We start from the raw sequence: 20,253 nt of genomic DNA, 5'->3' as shown, positions 1-20,253 counted from the left end.
GCTATTGTCAAACCTTGGTCCTCAGATCTCAGCCTTTTCAGTAGATGGGGTTACAGGCATCCTGTGCCTGACTGAATGTTTTTAATAGGAAATGAATTTGTTTTCAAGGAAAAAAAGAGTAGTTTCTGCTCTTTTACCAGGATTTCTACTCTGAAGATAGAGAATGCTTGCCTGGCAGCACTAGGTGGGGCTTTGATTTGCCAGCCTGCGCACGGATGCTCTCTGCAGCTCTAGGTTAACACATAATCCATGCCGACATCTGGGCAGCAAAAGCTTATTAAAAAGAAAAAAATTCTTTCATCCTGATGTCCAGAGATAATGTCCTATCCATGTTTTTTGTGTGTTTACGGACTCTTAAAATGAGAGGTGAAGTTTATGCACAGTGAGGCCTGAACCCTCGCACGCGGTCAGGGAGACTGGGTACACCAGTCACTGGAGACCCTCTCACGAGGCTCCTCCCATCAGCCTATCGCCTCTTCTGTCTGCAGAAGTCAGTTCCCACCTCGGAGAATGTCACGCCAGGACTAGTGTGTACCTGTCTGGCCTTGTTCCCTAACTTGTGTCCAGCAGAGCCTTCGAGCGTCTGTGTCCCTCCTCCGGCGGCTCCAGCAGTATCTGCAGAAGCAGCTCTATCTTCACTTGAGTCGCCTGGGGATATTTGTTAAAATCAACTCATAGCTCCATGTAGGTCTGCTTTTTTTTTTTTTTTTTGTATTTTGACTTGGATTATTTCAAAGTGTGGAAGATATTGTAGGTTTTTTTGGGAGGGGGAATACTGGAATTTGAACTTGGCCTGGTGTTTGCTTGGCTAGTATTCGTCTTGAGGCATATCCCCATCCTATAGATTTATCACTTTTTTGTTTTGTTTTGTTTTGCCAATCCTGGGCCTTGAACTAAAGGCCTGAACACTGTCTTTGGGCTTTCCCAAGGCTAGAGTTCTTACCTCTTGAGCCACAGCACCACTTCCGGCTTTTTCTGTGTATGTGGTACCAGGGAATGGAACCCAGGTCTTTGTGCATGCTAGGCAGGCATTCTACCACTAGGCCAAACCCTCAGCCCCTTCTTCCCTTCTTGTCTCTAGGAGATACTATGCTGTGGAATAATTTAAATATATTTTACTGTTGTGTTGAGACAGCGTCTCTGTGATCCTCCTATCCCAACCATCCTCAGTGTGGGAATTAATGCTGTGCTTTTAAATGAATGAGACTGGACTTATTTCATGCCTAAGAGTGTTCTCTTTCTTGGTGAGTATTCCTGATGTACTTGATTTGGCTGAACACCAGTGGCTTACACCTGTAATCCTGGCCGCTCAGAAGGCTGAGGTCTGAACCTGATCTGAAGCCAGCCCAAGAGGACAGATTGTTGAGAATTTATCTCCAAAAGAACTCAAAAGGCCAGAACAGAGCTGGGTGCTAATGGCTCACTCTTGTAATCCTATCTACTTAGGGGATCCTACTGAGGATCTGGTTTGAAGCCAACCTCTCAGGAAAGTCTGTGAGACTCTTATCTCCAGTTACCAGCAAAAAGCTGGAAGTGGAGCTGTGGCTCAAATGGAGCTCCCACCTTGAATGAAAAAGCTAAGGGACAGTGCCTAGGACCTGAGTTTAGCCCTAGTGCCAACACCTCCTCCCCCGAAAAGCCAGCACTGGAGTCATGGTAGAGTGCTAGCCATGAGCAGAAGAGCTGAGCAAGAGTTTATAGTACATGGCTTTGAATTCAAGCCCTGGTACCCTCACCAAGAGAAAAGAAAAGCCGGGTGTGATGTTCACACCTGTAATCCTAGCTGTTCAGGAGGCGGAGATTTGAGGATGGAAGTTCAAAGCCAGCCTGGGCACTAAAGTCCATGAGACTCTTTTTTTTTTTTTTTTTTTGCCAGTCCTGGGCTTGAGCTCAGGGCCTGAGCACTGTCCTTGGACTTTCTCAAGACTAGAGCTCTACCACTTGAGCCTCAGCACCACTTCCGGCTTTTTTCTATGTATGTGGTGCCAAGGAATCGAACCTGGGTCTTCATGCATGCTAGGCAAGCACTTTAACCTCTAGGCCAAACTCCCGGCCCCTCCATGAGACTCTTATCTCCAGTTAACCACCAGAAAACCGGAAGTGGAGCTGTGGTTCCAAATGATAGAGCGCTAGCCTTGAGAAGCTCAGGATCAGTTATCTTAGGCTCATGACTGAGAAAGGAAGGAAGGAAGGAAGAAAGAAAGAGAAAGAGAAAGAGAGAGAGAAAGAAAAAAAGAAAAACGGGCTGGGAATGTGGCTTAATGGTAGAGTGATGATTCCTCAGTACCACATATACTGGGGAGCCCGGCAGGAGAGGGGGAGCCAAAAGTGGCACTGTGGCTGAAGTGATAGAGTGCTAACCTTGAGCTAAAAAGAAGCTCAGAGCCAGTGCCCAGGCCCTGAGTTGAGGCCCCAGGACTAGCAGAAAAGGAAAGACACACAGACAGACTGACTCATTTGGTGTTGGTTTTAGTGTCCAGTAATGCTATTCGGCCAAAATAGCTGCTGGCACTGCTCAAATCTGTCTGAAGAGCTGTCCATAGCATTTAACCTTCCTGTTGAACCCGCATTTCTGCCTCCTGGGTATGCTCGAACTCTGTGAGAACCGGACAGAAATTATTTGAAATCTAAAAGCACAACAGTAAAGAGAAGTCACTAAGCTGTTCAGCAGTGCTTATGAGACAGTGAGAGACAGAAACCATTCCCCAGGGCTGAGGACCTCCTTCCGTGGTAGCGGGCCTTCCTGGTGGCTTGGGCAAGGGCCTGGGTTAGAGCCCCAGCACAGCCCAAAACAAAATGGCAACAAAACAATATGGATATAAGGCCATATACATTACATAGCTGCAATTTCAGCTACTCAGGAGTAGCCCAAGGGGGTTGAGGGCAGCCTGAGAAGTTTAGCAAACTCTATCTCAAAATACAAGAAATAAAAAGAGGTGGGGGCTGGCAACAATAGCTCATGCCTGTAATTCTAGCAACAGGAAGTTGAGGTCTGAGGATCTTGGTTCAAAGCCAGCCTGGGCAGAACATTTCTTGAGATCCTTATCTCCAATCAGCCAGAAATGGCACGATGGCTCAAATGGTAGAGTGCTAGCCTTGACTTGAAGAGCTCAGGGACAGCACCCAGGCCCAGAGTTCAAGCCCCACAACCAACAAGATAAATACATAAATAAAAAGGTGGGGGATAGCTCAGTGGTAAGAGCTGACCTGGCATTGAAGCAGCTCAGGAGGCCCAAGCAAGAAGATTTTTTTATTAGGTTACGTGACCTGGGAGTGTCTTTTTCTTTCTTTTCTTTTTCTTTCTTCTTCTTCTTTTTTTTTTTTTTGCCAGTCCTAGGGCTTGAACTCTGGGCCTTGGCACTGTCCCTGAGCTTTTCAGCTCAAGGCCACTGCCCTACCCCTGAGCCATAGCCCCTACTTTGAGTTTTCTAGTGATTAATTGGAGATAGAGTCTCAGATTCTTTAGTGACCAGGCTGGCTTAAACTGTGATCCTCAGATCCTCAGCCTCCTGAATAGCTAGGATTACAGGAGTGAGCTACCATGCCCAGCTTTTTATTTATTTATTTATTTACTGCCACTCCTGGGCTTGAGCTCAGGGCCTGAGCACTGTCCTTGGACTTTCTCAAGGATAGAGCTCTACCACTTGAGCCTCAGCACCACTTCCGGCTTTTTTTCTATGTATGTGGTACTGAGGAATTGAACCCAGGTCTTCGTGCATGCTAGGCAAGCACTCTACCACTAGGCCACACTCCCAGCCCCTGGCTTTTTTCTTTTCTTTTTTTTTTTTTTTTTTTAAGTAGCTTATATTAGATGTACATGAGAGGATTTCATTTTTCCTTAGTTAATTTTCATTAGTTACACAGCAGGAAATGTTTTAATTCTATTTTATTGTCAGGATAATGTATAGAGGGATTGCAGTTACATTCATCAGACAGTGGGTACATTATTTCACCAGCCTTTAGCAGGGGATTTCGTGGCTATGTTTCTGTACATGTTTACAGTGTATCCCAATCAGTGTTACCCCTCTGTTACTTCATCTTTCCCAAACATTTTGTTCTTTTTTGTGTGTCAGTACAGTGGCTTAAACTCAAGCCCTTAACTTTTTCACTTAAGGCTGGTGCTGTACCATTTGAGTCATACCTCTACTTGTAGCCTTTTGCTGGTTATTGGAGAAAAAGTCTCACAGACTTTTCTGTCCAGGCTGGCTTTGAGCCACCATCCTCAGATCTCAGTATTACAGATGAGCAAGTCTCTGCTAGTGCAAACGTTGGGGCCACCTCAGGATTTGTTTCTGTCAGCTTCTGTTTCTGACTTGTCTTATACCTGATCATTTCTAACTGCTTACTAAACATGGTCATTTAACAGGTAGCCGAGACTTGTTTCTGTTACATTTTGTTCATTCCCTGAAAAGTGTTGGATGTTATTAGAGCAGCGGTGGGTCCAGCTCCTTGTCTGGGTCGTGCCTGGCACACCCCTAGTTCTGGTCTGGACAGCGCAGTGTCCAGCTGACCCCTCTAGCACAGCCATTCAGCTCCAAACCCCACCTGGCAGTAAACAGGCGCTAAGGCACTTGCCAGTACTTTGGCCCGCTTTCAGAGGGCCTCACGTGCAGGCACAGGCTGCGTGCTGCCTGTCTCCAGTATAACCACATCAGTGCTTCAGTCAGGATGATGCAGTGGCTGTGGGCAGCTATCTGTAGATTGAGGCAACGGGGTGACCACAGATGCCGGCACGAGCTCTCTGGGCTCTTGTAATATGGCGGACAGGAGCCTCTGTCATAGAGCTCTGGTGGGCTCCAGATTAGAGATCAAACCCTTTGAGAGCCAGCCCTGGAGGGTCTTACAGGACATGGTTTCAAGGTCTCGAAAGGACAGATGGGAGCTCAGATCCCTCGTCATGCACTGTGAAACTGTCAGTGTGGGTGAGAAGTGGGCAAGATGGACGACCACGGTCTGAAGGGAAGCATGGCCATGGTGGCCTTTGTGCCTGTGCAGAGTGACAAATATGTCCTATTCCCTGAAGGAGCTGCTGGAACACTGGTGCTATTAAAAGTGCAGCTGGCACTGGGAATGTAGCGTAGTGGTAGAGGGCTTGCCTAGCATGCATGGAGCCCTGGGTTCGAGTCCTCAGTACCACAGACACAGAAAAGGCTGGAAGTGGTGGTGTGACTCAAGTGCTAGAGTGCTGGCCTTGACGAAAAGAAGCTCGGGGCAGTGCTCAGGCCCTGAGCTCAAGCCAGGACTGGTAAGAAGAAAAGGAAATGGAGGTCAGGAGCATGGCCTAATGATAGAGTGCTCATCTAGCATGCACAAAGCCCTGGGTTCGATTCCTAGGTACCATATACACGGAAAAAAAGCTGGAAGTGGTCCTGTGGCTCAAGTGGTAGAATGGTCACCTTGAGAGAAAGTCCAAGTCCAGAGTTCTAGCCCAAGACTAGAAAGAAAAAAAAAATGGGGCCAGGAGTTTGTCCTAATGGTAGAGTGCTTGCCTAGCATGCATGACGATCTGGGTTCAACTCCTAGTACCACATACATAGAAAAAGACAGAAGTGGTGCTGTGGCTCAAGTGGTAGAGCTCTAGCCTTGCGAAAGCCCAAGGACAATGCTCAGGCCCTGAGTTCAAGCCTCAAGACTGGCAAAAAAAAAGAAAAAAAATGCATCTGAGGAGCTAAGACCAGTAGCTCATGCCTGAAATCCTAGCTACTCAGGAGGCTGAGATCTAGAGTTGCAGTCTGAAGCTAGATCAGGCATGAAAGTCCACAAGACTCTAATCTCCAATAAACTATTCAGAAAAAGCAGAAGGTGGCACTGTGGCTCCAGTGGCAGAGCACTAGCCTTGAGCAAAAGAAGCTCAGGTACTGCACCCAAGCCCTGAATTCAAGCCCCAGGCCTGGCAGAAGAAAAAAAAATTGTAGCCCGCTGCCACTGACCCACATCTGTCACCCTAGCTAGTCAGGAGACTGAGACCTGAAAGACTGCACTTGAAACCAGGCCTTGGCTGAAAGTCTGTGGAGACGCCCATCTTGAATAAACCCAGTAAAACTTTCCACTGGAGGCTCAGTGGTATGATGCCCCTATAAACAAAAAATCCAGTGGAGCGTAGAAGATCCAAAGTTCAAGCCTTGGTACCAGCACAAAAATAAGTTAGTAAATAAAAAAATGTGTTCTCATTCCTTGAGCCCAGACCCTGAAAGCAGGAAGATGTTTTCATACCATTGAGTGTTATTGTCTCTGTGTGGAGAAACGCTGCACGCACAAGTGGAAAGTCCCCTGGGGACATGAGCCCCTGGGTAGCTCTGCAGAAGCCTCACCCTGGAGCTTCCGGGAGGACGGGGCTGAGGCTTTGATGTTTTGTTGGACATTTTTTTTTTCTTTGCCAGTCCTGAGGCTTGAACTCAGGGCCTGAGCATTGTCCTTGGGCTCTTGGGCTTTCTCAAGGCTAGAGCTCTACCACTTGAGCCTCAGCACCATTTCTGGATTTTTTCTAGGTATGTGGTACCAAGGAATTGAACCCGGGTCTTTGTGCATGGTAGGCAAGCACTCTACCACTAGGCTAAATTCCTGGTCCCAGCACATTTTTTTTTTTTTTTTTTTTGCCAGTCCTGGGCTTGAGCTCAGGGCCTGAGCACTGTCCTTGGACTTTCTCAAAGCTAGAGCTCTACCACTTGAGCCTCAGCACCACTTCTGGCTTTTATCTATGTATGTGGTACCGAGGAATTGAACCCTGGTCTTCATGCATGCTAGGCAAGCACTTTAACCACTAGGCCAAACTCCTGGCCCCCCAGCACATTTTTTTAAAAAATCAAATTTAATGGCATATTTACCAACCCTACTGTTCTCCAAATTCTTCTGCTCTCTGTATTGGCATATAATAAATAGTAAATGCAATAGAATAATTTTTTAAAGCACTGTACTTAATGCAACTGAAGCTTATTAAGGGGATTTTTTTTGCTGATTTTATTCATAGAAATTGTGTATAGTATATAATTAGTTCTGCAGAGATAAACAGGACAGAAGAGCAGATGCTTTTGGATCTCAGGGTCTCGGAGGGACTGCCCTGCCATGGAGACCCCTCCCACCTGCTGAGCAGCTCAGAGCACAGTTCCAGGAGCAGCCTGTGTCAGGGAGCCATCCTTGAGACCTTGCAGGCAGTGCAGTCAGGAACCTCGCATTCACCTGAGCACGACAGCTGTGCTCTGAGGGTCTCTGGAGCCTCCGGAGGGAGCCATCCACACCAGCAGTGTGGAAGGATGAGGAAGGACAAGAGGAAGGCCAGGTAGGCGGAATGAGCCAGGAACTCGTGAGTTCTAAACGTGGGCTATAACTTCACAGCAGGTTCCTCCCATACCAGGGAGTCACGTAGCACCAGCAGGGAGAGAGATCGCTAATGGTTTCCCAGTCAGATGCCCTCAGACTAGGCTGGACCTATCTCTGCATGCTGTCCTGCCTTCAGATGGATGGAGTGGCTTGGGTCCTCCCTTCGGATGCGTCAGCTGTGTTTCTCTTACTACACAGAGCCTCTGTGCTCACAGAGTGATCAGAGTGACGCACTCCAGGTCTCCTGTGCTGTGGTGGGCATGTCTGGTGACCAGCTGTTTCGGGGAATCCTCTAGGCTTCTGGCTGCCCCTCCACCAGGGCTTCCACCAGCTTTCCCTGCCCAGAGCAGGACTGCTGCGTTAGAGGGATGGGATGCAGTGCTGGTGAAGCCGTGAAGCCCCATGCCCGTTCTCGGAGGACACTCAGAGCAGCATGCCTCCTGGACGCCCTGCTCCTGCAGTGTGTGCTGCTCTGAGGATCGCTGGTTTCTCGGCGAACATGTGGAAGACGAGTCACCTGGCCGTAGCACAGACCTGGGGGCCCAGAGAACCGTGTTCTCCTAGGGGGAGCGGGAGACAGGACCTTGAACGCTGGCCTGCACCCTTGCCCATCTGCAGTACGCAGGCCATCTGTCCGGCAATGGAGGCTGTTCAGACCTCAGCCTGGCGAGACCCTCGGGGGATGGCCCGGCGGCCAGGAAGCACAGCTGTGGCTCTGGCCGTGGTCCATCCTGGACATCAGTCTCGATCCTTCTGGGACTGTTTGCCTCTGAGCACTACATGGGCGATTTGTCCCTGTCCCGTTCACGTCCCCCTCTTCCTCAGTGATGTGGGCTTAGCCTGTTGGGTTCTTGAACTTTTTCTCTAAGTTTTTGCTTTCTTTTTCTAATAGGGACTTGTGTTTTTGCCTAGGCTATTTTGGATCTCCATCCAATTAATGCCACCCCTGTAGCTGGGATAACAGACGGGTGCTGCCATAACCTTTATTGTGATAGGGATCTCACCCACTGCCTGGGAGGCTTTGAACCGTGACCCTCCCAAATCGCCGTCTCACGTCAGAGCTGCTGCACATGGCCCTGTATGCTTTTAACAGGCCAGGCGCCTGGTGCTCAGCTCCCCAGCTGGGAGGTACAGAGGCTGCTCTGGGCTAAGCCCAGGCTGAAGCTGTGGCCGCCGCCTTTACCACTTGGCTGCCACCCACAAGGCTGCACAGGCTGAAGACTGATTTGATAAAGGTGTGCTTTCAAAACGCCGCTACCTCCTGCAAATCTCCACTCCTTTATTCCTAGGCCATTCAGGAAGCGGCAAGGCCTGGACTGTACCGCCTGGACATAGGTTTGCATGGGCATGGGTGGTAGGACCTGGACCCACAGCAGACCTAGACCATGGTGTGGGCCAGCCTGGAAGAAATGGGAAAGTAGCTGCACTCCCCCCTGCAGGCTGCTCCTCTGAGCATGCTCAAGTGATGCAAAGTCCACGTCCAGAGGCCAAGAGCAAAGGTGGAGCACTCACTGGGCAGAGATGAGCCTTGAGCCCTTCCGTGGGCGGCTGGGAAGCTCAAGCTAGGTGTTAGTCCAGGTTCTTCACTCTGTTCTCGGTTGACTCCTTTTGGAAAGTTTGCTCCCTTGCCCATCATGTAGAATTGGTATAGTTTCCAAAGGAGCAGGGCCAGAGCAGTGCGTGGAGCCCGGCCGTGCGTTCTCCGTGTGGCCGCTCCACTGACTGGGTGTGCGAGTGACAGCAGGCACTGTGCAGAGGGGCAGTGTACCATCTGTGTAAGGCAGTGGCGTCGGGATGCGCCCCTGTGCGGCTGGCTGCTGCTTCCCTGACTACAGGTTGCTTTAGAGCTGCTCTGAGATTTAAACTGCTTGGGCCCTGGGGTTCTAGGCCGCCTGCGTCATGTCCACACACATGGCCCCCAAGGGCTGCGCCAGCAGCTTCCTCTGTGTTGAGACCTGGCCACAGAAAGCCTCCAGCCGGCCTGCAATTTTCTATAGGCTTCTAGGAAGTTTCGAAGGGACCTGTGGGGTCACCTGGAAAGTGGCACCCGTCGTGCAATGGGTGTATGCCTGTGTTGTCGTGGTGGATGTTGCTTTTAAAGCAGTCTTCCCCTGAGTTTCCAGGATCTCAGAAAATGGCAAATTAAGTGCAGAGGATGCAATGGCCTGCACAGCCCCCATGTGAGTTTGTCACCGCCGAGGGCACCTCCAGACTGGCTTCCAGTGTCTTTGCACTCAGGCCTGTTTAGGGCTGGCATCTCCCCAGCACACACAGGGAGCAAACGCTTACTTCATCTACCTGGTTCCTCAAGGCCCACGGCTCTTGTCGGGTGTGCCACTGTGGGCCTGCACAGAGGCTTCTCACGGTAGGCCAGGGTCAGGATGTCAGCCGGTGTCCTCTCTGTGGGCCCACTTTCAGAGGGGCTCTCCTGGACAGGGATGCTAGCATGAATTCACTCATTTCTACCAGATGGCTCACTGAGCTGAAACCTTGGACCAAGGCCTTTCCACTTGTGAAGATCAGAACCTTTGTGACCATGTGGGAAAAGCTAGTGTTGGTTTAATTGGCATTGTGAAACTGGGGGTCTGGTTTATCTTGTCTGCTTGTGACAGCAGATACCTGCACTGAGTCTTTTTTTTTTTTTTGGTCAGTCCTGGGACTTGAACTCTGGATCTGAGTGTTATCCCTGAGCTCTTCAGCTCAAGGCTATCACCCTACCCCTCGAGGCACAGCCCCACTTCTGGTTTTCTGGTGGTTAATTGAAGAGGCTCACAGACTTGCGTGCTGGGCTGGCTTTGAACCTCAATCTTCAGATCACAGCCTCCTGAGTAACTAGAATTACAGGTGTGACCCACTGTGCCTGGCTGCGCTGAGTCTTATCAGGTGGTTTTCTCCACTTTGGAAAGTAGTCATTGTTACCAAAAGCCACAGTTTTTGTTTTTGTTTTTGTTTTCCAGTCCCGTGGCTTGAGCTCAGGGCCTGGGCATTGTCCTTGGACTTTCTCAAGGCAAGCACTCTACCACTTGAGCCACAGCACCACTTCTGGCTTTTTATATGTATGTGGGGTGCTGAGGATTCAAACCCGGGTCTTTGTGCATGCTAGGCAAGCACTCTACCACTCGGTCAAACTCCCAGCCCCAAAAGCCACAGTTTTCAGTGTGTGTGTGTGTGTGTGTGTGTGTGTGTGTGTGTGTGTGTGTGTGTGTGAAAGAGAAAGAGAGAGAGAGAGAGAGGAGAGAGAGAGATGGGGCTTGAACTCGGCCTGGGCCCTGTCCCTGAGTTGGTCAGCTCAATACTTCCATCCTACCCCTTGAGCCACAGCCCTACTTCCCATATTCTGGAGGTTAATTGGAGATGAAAGTCTCAGGTCCTTTTGTGACTGGGCTGGCTTTGAACCTTGATCCTTGGATCGCAGCCTCCTGAGCAGTCAGGATGACAGGCGTGAGCCGCCAGCCTGACAGTCAGCTGTTTGGTAAGAATGAGTCATGGACAAGCTGCAGTACATCAGCTGATAAAAGGAAAAATGCCAGTGATGCTCGTAAAGGGGAAGTACACAAAACACTTGTCAGAGTGGCAGCGTGAGGCTGCCTTGGTGGGCACAGGGAGCGTGGGTGTCACTGTGCCAGAGCTCAGGGGCTCCTGGTGGCCCGAGAGGAGCCTGGGAGAGGAGGTGGTGATCTTCTGGGAACAGTGTGGCAGACACAGAAGGGTTGGTGACGTGTGGGTCTGAGCCACGCTGGGGAGGGACAGGGCTCCCAGTCCAGCTGGCGGTGGCCCTCTGTGCTGGTGATGGGGGCCCATCCGTGTCACTGATGCTTCTTTGTCCTTGCAGCAGTCTTGTGTGAACTGTGGCCGGGAGGCCATGAGTGAGTGCACCGGCTGTCACAAAGTCAACTACTGCTCCACCTTCTGCCAGCGCAAGGTAAAGCCCTGCCCTTCGGCCTCTGCCCTGGAGCCCCGCCTTGGGTCTGGGATGCTGCACGGTGTCTGGAAGCCCGGCCCGGCCCCTGCCTGCTGGCTGCCCGGCTCTCTGGCTGCCCGGCTCTCGCACTGCCCGGTTCTCGCACTGCCCGGCTCTCGCTGTCGTCTTCCTGCTCGGCCTCGGCTGTGCGTCTCCACGTGTGCACTGGCTCCCGGCTGGCCCTGCGGAGACCAGAAGTCACGCTGGCGCTGTGACAAGTCCCGTGTGAGACCCTGACCGCAGCCACCTGGCACTCGGAGGGCTGGTGCTACCCCTGAGCCTGACTGGCCTGTGGAGGCCACGTGGGTGATGGCCACCATTTCTGTTGTCCTCCTCGTTTGGCTTTAAAGAGGAGTTGCTAAGCCACCAGATGACAGGTAGATCATCACACCCCTAAACTTCCCCACTCTCCCCCAGAGGGCTCTGGAGCAGGTAGAGCCTTATGATGTTTACCGGAATTTCTTCTGGGAAGTGTCCTGAGGTGGCTTCCTCACACCAGGCCAGGGAAGGCTGCTCTGTCAGCCCCAGAGCACACACAGGCGGCTCACGCAGTCATCCTCTCAGGAGGCTGAAGTCTGAGGATCAAGGGCAAAGCCAGCCCCGGGCACAAAAGAACCTGAGACCCTTATCTCCAATTAACCTCTGGGAAATGGGAAGTGGGGCTTGGCCCAAGGGTAGGGCGGTAGCCTTGAGCTGAAGAGCTCAGGGGCAGCGTGAGCTCAAGCCCCATGACTCCCCCCCCCCCCCCCTGCAAAAAAAAAAAAAAAGAAGAACAGAAGTGGCTGTTCGTGGTGGCTCACACCTGTAACCTCAAGGCCAGCCCGGGCACTAAAGACATGAAACTTTTTTTTTTTTTTTTTTTTTTTGGCCAGTCCTGGGACTCAGGGCCTGAGCACTGTCCTTCGGTTCTTTTTTTTTCTCAAGGCTAGAGCTCTACCACTTGAGCCTCAGCACCATTTCTGGCTTTTTTCTTGTATGTGGTACCAAGGAATTGAACCTGGGTCTTCGTGCATGCTAGGCAAGCACTCTACCACTAGGCCAAACCCCCCCGCCCCCACTGGTCATTTTTGAAATATGATCTCTCTTCTGATCCAAGCTGAGTCTCTGCCTTGTGCTTCCACTTTAGGCTTTCTGTTGTTGCAGGATCGGCAACAGTGTGCCACCACATCCACTCTGTTTAATTTCTTTGTCGAAAAGACTGGTTGAAGAGAAGGGCTAGAGCTTAGTGGAAGAATGTTTGCTTGCCTTGCAGAAGGCTATGGCTTTATCTTCCCCACTACATGGAAAACCAAAAATGGCTGAAAGCCTATGAGCATATCTGAGTCTTATTTTTATGCTCAGACTGTTGTCTATCTACGCAATCCACTGCAAGGGGAAGGCCAGATCATAGCCCTGGCACATGGCTTGGGCAGGCTCCCCTCCTCGGAGGCAGCACACACAGGGAGCCCCTGGAGGGAGGTAAAGGCCTGGGCCCCTCTCTGGCCTGCCCGCGTGTCCTGCCCTGTGCCTAAATGGCTGTTGTGTGTTTCCTTCCAGGACTGGAAAGACCATCAGCACGTGTGCGGCCAGCCCACCTCAGTCACTGTCCAGGCTGATGAAGTCCACGTGGAGGAGAGTGTGATTGAGAAGGTCACCGTGTGACCCAGGCCAGAGCTGAGCCTGGAGCCAGGCTCTGAGAAGGCAGAGAAACTTGCGGGACAAGTTATCAACAGGCACAGTAGCTGTGCCCTTGGACACGAACTCCCACTCCCACGGGAGACAGGAGGACGCTCTGTGCCACCTGCCCTTGGAGTTGAGCGACTGTCGGAGCCCTGAGGAGCGCTGGGGGCGCTGGGGGCGGATGCTGCAGTGGGCCAGGGCCCGCGCCGCCGTGGTGCGCTTTCCTCCCTGGATCACGCAAGGCAGCATCCCTGCGTGTGATGTGTCTGTCCGTGGAGTTGTAAATAAAGCCCCCAGCCACCCGCCAGCTGGCCTCCGCGCCTGGGTCCTGGGGTCACAGCACAGTGCCGTCCTGGCCACGCAGATGGCATGCTTCACACTTCCGGATCTTGTGCAGGGCAAGGTGTGGTGCCACCGTCACCTCCTGGACCAGCTCACGACAGGGCCTGTGGGCACCGAGGGCAAGCTCCGCGATCTGTCCTCAAGTAGAAGGGCTCTGTGAGAGGGCTGAGGCCACTTACTGAGGGACGGACCCCTTGTCCTCTCCACAGCCCCTGGCATCCAGTCTGTGCCTGCAGTGCCGAGAGGACTCTGAACTGCCCGAGCAGCCTGCTGCATGCACGGAAACGGCCAGCCCTGTACAGTCCTGGCCGTGACCCAGCCCCGAGCTGGCAGGTTTCCAGGAGCAGGCCTGAGGGGCCTGTGCATCAGAGGAGGTTACCCTGCGCAGCTGAACATGGCCTGGGATGGCCCTGGAACAATATCTGCCTCCACCACCGACCAAGAGAGCTGCTAGCATGGCCACCAATATTTCAGAGGCTGTTTCATGTTTGGGAAAATCCTCATGACCTCCCCTGGGCTGTGGAGAGAAGGTACAGGCTCAGTGAGGGCCTGGAGCAGGAGTCAGTTTAGGATGCCTCAAAAATGGTGATTCTAGGAACCAGGAGCTTGGCCTAGTAGTAGAGTACTTGCCTAGCATGTAAGACCTGGGTTCAATTCCTTGGTATCACACACATACATAGAAAAAACTGGAAGTGCTGTGGCTCAAGTGGTAGAGCTCTGGCCTTGAGAAAGCCCAAGGACAGTGCTCAGCCCTGCGTTCAAGCCCAGGACTGGCAAAAAAAAAAGTGATTCTAGCTGGTTACAGATGGATCAAATCTATTCAGGAGGCTGACATCTGAAGATCACAGTTCAAATCAATCCCAGCAGAAAAGTAGGTGAATCTGATCTCCAATTATCAACCAGTAAAAAGTGGAGCTGTGGCTCAAGTGGTAGAGCACTAGCGTTGAGCCTAGGCCTTCAGGTCAAGCCCCAGAGCCAGCACAAAAGCCAAACAGTTGCAGTGACTCTGACATTGGCCTCTAACGCACTAGCTCTGCGGTATGTTTGCCAGGTTTATACCGTGGCTGCCAGGCACTGCAGCTCATAATCCTTCCCATTTGAGAATGGAGATCAAGGAGGATCAAGGCCTGAGGTCAGTGGGCTGGGTATGCTGCTATCCACCTGTCACCCAGCCCTGTAAGTAGTCACAGGTGGTAGGATCCTGCCTGAAAATAACTCAGTACGAAAGGGCTGGGAGTGTAACTGAAGTGGTAGTGCTAGACCTTGAGCTCAAACCCAGTGCCTCGAAAGTTTAAAAGAAAAAAAAAGGAAAAAGAAATGTCAGTCTTTGTCCTTGTATCAAGTTGGTTCACACATCTGCCAGGAAGCTTTTGTTCCTGGAAGAGCCCGAGACTCCAGGGACAAGCACCAGTGAGCAGCCAGCGCCTGGCAGGAAGGAGGGACAAGCAGAGAAGCCGCAGATCTGGGGCTCCCTGCCCGATCCCTGGTGATCCTCAGTGAACTGGGCTCTTCGTAGCACTTTCCTGCCGAGGGAAGGACTTTTCAAGTCGTCACCGTCACCCACTTCATTTCTGCTAGAGTGAGCCTGGCCCCCTGACCCTGCTCCCCGAAGCCATCTCTGGTGACAAGAGGAAGCCACTGCTCTACAGGGACTTCCTTGGCCCTGTCCAGCCACTAGGGCTCTAGCTGAGCAGAGCTGCATCCATCCCCTAGGCTTCAGAGCATTAAGGAAGCAGGGTCTAGGAACAAGTGAAGGGGCTAGCAAAGTCACCGGCATCCAAGTCCCCTGAATGTGAAAATGTCCAGGTCATTGCTGATAAGAAGGCGGCCTACAGAAAGTATCCAGGGGCTGGGAGTGTGGCCTAGTGGTAGACCACGAAGCCCTGGGTTCGATTCCTCCCTCCATACCACACACGCAGAAAAAGCCAGAAATGGTGTGGTGGCTCAAGGGGTTAATGCTAGCCTCAAGAAAGCCCAAGGACAGTACCCAGGCCCTGAGTTCAAGCCCCAGGACTGGCAAAGGAAAAAAAGGAAAAAGTATCCAGGAACCTGCCCCCAGGGCGGCATGTGGGGGCTCCCAGAGCGCCAGCAAGGGCGGTTTGGAAGCAGTGGGGCCGCCAGGCTTCTGGGACTGCGGTGACTTCCTCTCCCCTTGTCTTCGAAGGAGATCCTGTGGGGGTTGGGTATCCTGTAAGGCTCATGGCCACCCTGATTTCAAGGTGCCAGTACTTAGGGCTTGAAGTCCCCTGGACTGTGTCAAGCTTTGAGGAGCCGCTAGCATTCACAGGAGTCTTTGCCTTTATTTTCACATCTGCAGAGCTGTTCAGCAGGCATCAGCAAGGCTGGCAGAGCTGGTGCCCTCAGGTCCTCAGGGACCAAGCTCAGCTCCTACCAGTTGAGCCCAGTGAGCTCCAGTGCCACGAGTATCAGGCCCTCTGCTGGCTGGGACGCCTCCATCCTTGGAAAGACAGACATGCATCCCAGACACAGTCAGTGCCCGGAGGGCCATTCAGGCTTTCTTGGGGAGGTGGCTGCTGGCTCCACCTGCTGGAGGCATCCTCACGGTCCTCTCCACTGGGGACATCTGAGCACACCGAGGCTATGCCTTCAGCCACAGAACTCAGAGCCCACAATTTCCCAGGCTTTTATTTTTTTTTCCCTAGTCCTGGGGCTTGAACTCAGGGCCTGGGCACTGTCCTTGGGCTTCCTCAAGGCCAGCACTCTACCACCTGAGCCACAGCACCACTTCCAGCGTTTCCCCCGTGGATGTGGTGCGGAGGAATCAGACCCAGGGCTTCATTGCATGCTGCGTGAGCCCCACCACTAGCCCCAATCTCCCAGTCTTGAGGAGAGCACACAGCACCTGGTGCCAGCCATGGCTGCGTGACCACTGCTCCACACAGCTCTCACCAGCAGCTCTGCCCACATCTGCCCCGGCAGGCAGAGCAGGAAGACTGGCGAGGCTCAGTGGGGGGTAGGCTGCTCTACCAGGACAGAGCTCTCCGCTCTCAGGGGTCTCAGCACTGGGCAGCTTGGCAGCTCGGGCTCTCTGGCCTCCATTCTGTCCCAGGGCCTGGCTCCACAGGCAAACACTGGATAGGAGGAAGGGAGCTGGGCCTGAGTGTGGGTCCCTCCAAGGAGCCCCTGGGCTCTGCCCTCAAGGAGGCTCTCAGAATGGTGTGACAGGGAGCCTGAAACTCTCCCGTAGGGAGAAGGAAGCTGAGTCTGCTGCTGTGGTTCTGGTCGCTCTTCCCCGGGCAGAGCCAGGGCCGCAGCACCGCCCTCCCTGAGCCAGCGCGTCCCGGGAGGGAGAAGGGGGTCCATGGAGCCCGATGCCTTGCTGAGGCTCTGCCTGGGTGGCCAGGCCGAGGGCGGGCAGCTCAGCAGCAGAGGCGCAGGGCCTTCCGGAAGACTCTGCGGAACTCGGAGTTGAAGACGGTGTAGATCAGTGGGTTGAGGGCGCTGTTGACGTAGCCCAGCCAGGTGACCGCGCTGACCAGGCGTGGCGGCACCCAGCAGGAGGAACACAGCGCCCGCGTGGTGTGCACCACGAAGAAGGGCGTCCAGCATATCAGGAAGACCCCTGGGGAGGGGCCGGAGAGTGGCCATTACCACGAGACACCCCGCTGAGCCGGCCACCCCGCTCCTCATCCCCCATCACCACCACACCCGCTCCTCCCCCCCCATCACCACCACCACCCACTCCTCCCCGTCCATCACCACCACCCGGCCCTCTGAGCCGGCCACCCTGGTTCCACCCCATCCATCACCACGTCCTTGCCCGCTGAGCCAGCCACCCCTGCTCCTCCCCGCCCATCACCACCAGGACCAGCCCCAGGCGGGAACCCACCGACGACCACTGGCAGGACCCTCATGGCCTTGCGCTCCCGGCTGGTGATCTTGGGGCGCCTCCTCCTCCTCCTCCAGGCCGGCGTGGGGGACTCGTGCGGGGGGTGGGGGTCGGGGTCAGGGTCGGGGTCGGGGGTCGGGTCTCCGGGGAGCCCCGTGTCCCCCCCGTCCCCCCCGCTCCGCCCCCACAGGCTCCCCCGCAGCTGGGCGCGCCGCGCTGCCCCCCAGCGCCGCAGGCCGCGGAAAGTGGCCCAGTAGAGCAGCAGCATGAGCGGGCAGGGCAGGAAGAAGGAGCACACGGACGAGTAGACCACGTAGTCGCGGTCCTCCAGGCGGCATGCCGCGGGGTCCCGGCCGTGCACGTCGTTGAGGCCGCACAGCACGGGCGCTGCCACCGCCGCCGAGAGCAGCCATGCCGCCCCGAGGAGCAGCGGCGGGCGGAGGCCCTGGCGGTGGTACCGGAGAGGCACGGCCACCGCCAGGAACCTGGGGGCGAGGGCACGGTGAGGGCAAGGTGAGGGGACGCGGGGACGGGGACTCAGGGACTCAGGGACGGGGAATGGGGGACAGGGATGGGGACACAGGGATGGGGATTCGGGGATGGGGACACTGGGACAGGGACAGGGACAGGGACGGGGACACAGGGACAGGGACGGGGACTCAGGACACGGGGACGGGGACACGGGGACGGGGACTCAGGGACAGGGACACAGGGACGGGGACAGGGACACGGGGATGGGGACAGGGGACACGGGGACAGGGACTCGGGGACAGGGATGGGGACACAGGGATGGGGACGGGGACACGGGGACATGGGATGGAGACTCAGGGACAGGGACATGGGGACACGGGGACAGGGACACCGGACAGGGACGGGGACGACGGGGACACGGGGACAGGCGGGGCGGGGTGAGGTCGGGCATGAGCGGGGTGAGGCTGGGTGCCCGACCCGGGGCGCCTTTCCCCAGCTCACCTGTCCACGCTGATGGCGCACAGGTTAAAGATGGAGGCGGTGCACAGCAGGACGTCCAGGGCCATGAGCGCATCGCAGAGGCGCAGACTCAGCAGCCACACCCCGCCCTGGACCTGGCCACGCAGGACACAGAGCTGACCTCCCCGCCTGGCCGGGGCGGAGCGGCTAAGCCTCAGTGCTCGCTCTGCCAGCTTGGCTCCGCCAGCTCGGCTCCGCCAGCTCGGCTCCGCCAGCTCGGCTCCGCCATGCTGGGGGCTCAGTGGTGTCCCCTGCAAGGCTTTGGATCCATTCCCTCGCTAGTTCCCACTGCGAGATGAGGACAGGGCCTGGTCCTGGGACAAGGAGTTATTCTTTGTTGTTGCTTTGTAGTGGTCTCCTGGGCTAACAGAACCCCCAGACCCTTTTCCGAGGAAAAAAACAGCCTCTGGGGCCGGGAGTTTGGCCTAGTGGTTAAAGTGCTTGCCTAGCATGCATGAAGACCCGGGTTCGATTCCTCGGTACCACATACATAGCTAAAAGCCAGAAGTGGTGCTGAGGCTCAAGTGGTAGAGCTCTAGCCTTGAGAAAGTCCAAGGACAGTGCTCAGGCCCTGAGCTCAAGCCCAGGACTGGAGCAAAAAAAAAAAAAAAACAAAAACAAAACAGCCTCTGGACGACGGCAACTAAGGAAAGCGATGACAGAAAACCAGTTTCTCCGGACCCAACCCTAGACACTGGTTTCTGAGGTGCCGCTGAGTGACGGTGTCACCGCCTGGTCAAAGCCAGGACGTCACGGGTCAGTCAGCTCCACTTCTGGTTTTCTGGTGGTAACTGGAGATGGGGTCTCCGGCCGGGCTGGCCTGCGGCTTGCTGGTGCCGTGCTGGTGGAGTGCAGCAGCCCTGGGGTCCAGTCCTCAGCACCACAGGCGGAAACCCTCGGCGTGGTGCTGGGCTCGGTGGTGCAGCGCCCGCCTCGAGCAAAAGAAGCTCGGGCCGGAGCTCAACTCGGGCCTGGCTCCACACGAGCCCCGCTTTCTACTTAGTTCTAAACACAGAGATGGAGGATGGGGTGCGGCGGGCGCGGTGGCTCTCGCCGTCCTCCTGGCGGCTCCGGAGGCTGAGATCCGAGCATCGAGGCCCAACGCCATCCGGGCGCAGAAGGACCCGAGGCTCTGATCTCCAGTGAACCCCTGGAACGCGGGAAGTGGGGCTTGGAGCTGAAGAGCTCGGGGACAGCGCCCGCCTCGGCCCAGCCCGGGCCGGCGGACCGCCGCGGCGGGCGGGCGTCCGCGGTCCTCGCGGCTCTGGAAGCCCAGCCGCGCGCACGCCGGCGCGGCTCCGCGCGGCGGGACGGCCCGGAGGGCGCGGTGGGTCCGGGGCCGGGGCGCTAGGCTTCCATGAAGGAGGGGGCCCGCGCCTCGCCGCAGCCCCGCGCCGCCCGAGCTGGGCTCCGCAGCTGAAACCCCCGCCCGCCGGCCTGGGTCTCCCATCCCCCGCGGCCCGGCCCTAATCGGCTTTTCTACGTCCGAGCCTCGAGCCTCGAGCCTCGGCGCGGGAGGGCGCAGGGCCCGGGCGCGAGCGCACCGCCTCCGGGCACCTTCTCGGCCCGCAGCTCCTGGGGCTGGGGGCTCGGGGCAGTGGGCGCCCGCGGCGCGCACGCAGGGCGGGGCCGGGTCCCGGGCTCACCTCCGAATAGACGAAGAGCGGCAGCACCAGCAGGGCGAGGAGGAGGTCGGCGGTCGCCAGGCTCACCACGAAGTAGTTGGTGGGCGTCTGGAGCGCGCGCTCCAAGGCCACGCTCACGCACACCAGCGAGTTCCCCGCCAGCACCGCCCCGATGAGCAGGACGCCCCCGACCAGCGCCGCCGCGGCCCCGGGCCCGCGCCCCGCAAGAAGCCCCCCGGCCACCCCCGCGCTGAGGTTCCCCATTGCCCGCGAGGTCGCTGCGCCCGGCTGCGCCCCGGCCCTGGCCCCGACGCGGCCCCGCGAGCAGGCCCCGCCCCCGGGCCGCCCCGCCCCGGACCACGCCCGTGGCCACGCCCCCGTCACCGCCCCGCGCAAGCCACGCCCCCGGCCCGCCCCGGACCCCGCCACCACCACTGCCCCGCGAGCAGGCCCCGCCCCCGGACCGCTCCGCCCGGGCCCCGCCCATGGCCACGCCCCCGTCACCGCCC

General features: G+C 55.7%; 2 protein-coding genes across 2 annotated transcripts in view; one reads left to right on the top strand and one right to left on the bottom strand.

Moving 5' to 3' along the window:
• Deaf1 (DEAF1 transcription factor) overlaps nt 1–13,081 on the top strand; it is a 33,970-nt gene extending 20,889 nt beyond the window's left edge. The window contains exons 11-12 of the mRNA XM_090347099.1: nt 11,150–11,239; nt 12,815–13,081. Coding sequence (XP_090203225.1) covers nt 11,150–11,239; nt 12,815–12,919 — 195 coding nt within the window. The 3' untranslated portion in view covers nt 12,920–13,081. The remainder of the gene's footprint in view (nt 1–11,149; nt 11,240–12,814) is intronic.
• A 3,070-nt stretch (nt 13,082–16,151) lies between these two features.
• Drd4 (dopamine receptor D4) lies at nt 16,152–20,008 on the bottom strand. The gene is made up of 4 exons (XM_090348639.1): nt 19,766–20,008; nt 18,102–18,214; nt 17,130–17,614; nt 16,152–16,862 (listed from the first exon to the last, which is right to left on the bottom strand). The coding sequence occupies exons 1-4, from the start codon at nt 20,006–20,008 to the stop codon at nt 16,660–16,662; spliced, it is 1,044 nt and encodes a 347-aa protein (XP_090204765.1). The 3' UTR covers nt 16,152–16,659.
• Between the last annotated feature and the right edge of the window lie 245 nt (nt 20,009–20,253).

This window comes from Megascapheus bottae, chromosome 16, assembly GCF_031878675.1.
Source record: "Megascapheus bottae isolate mThoBot1 chromosome 16, mThoBot2.hap1, whole genome shotgun sequence".
NCBI lineage: Eukaryota > Metazoa > Chordata > Mammalia > Rodentia > Geomyidae > Megascapheus > Megascapheus bottae.
The sequence above is the reverse complement of the archived record's forward strand: the minus strand, read 5'-3'. Positions and strand labels throughout refer to the sequence as shown.

Bases quoted from the DNA above. Each gene is read 5' to 3' on its own strand.
- Drd4 (XM_090348639.1), bottom strand. From the start codon at position 20,008: ATGGGGAACCTCAGCGCGGGGGTGGCCGGGGGGCTTCTTGCGGGGCGC. The intron at 18,215-19,765 runs GTGAGCCCGGGA...CTGCGTGGCCAG, and splicing joins CGCTCTTCGTCTATTCGGAG to GTCCAGGGCGGGGTGTGGCT. The intron at 17,615-18,101 runs GTGAGCTGGGGA...CCTCGCCCCCAG, and splicing joins TGCGCCATCAGCGTGGACAG to GTTCCTGGCGGTGGCCGTGC.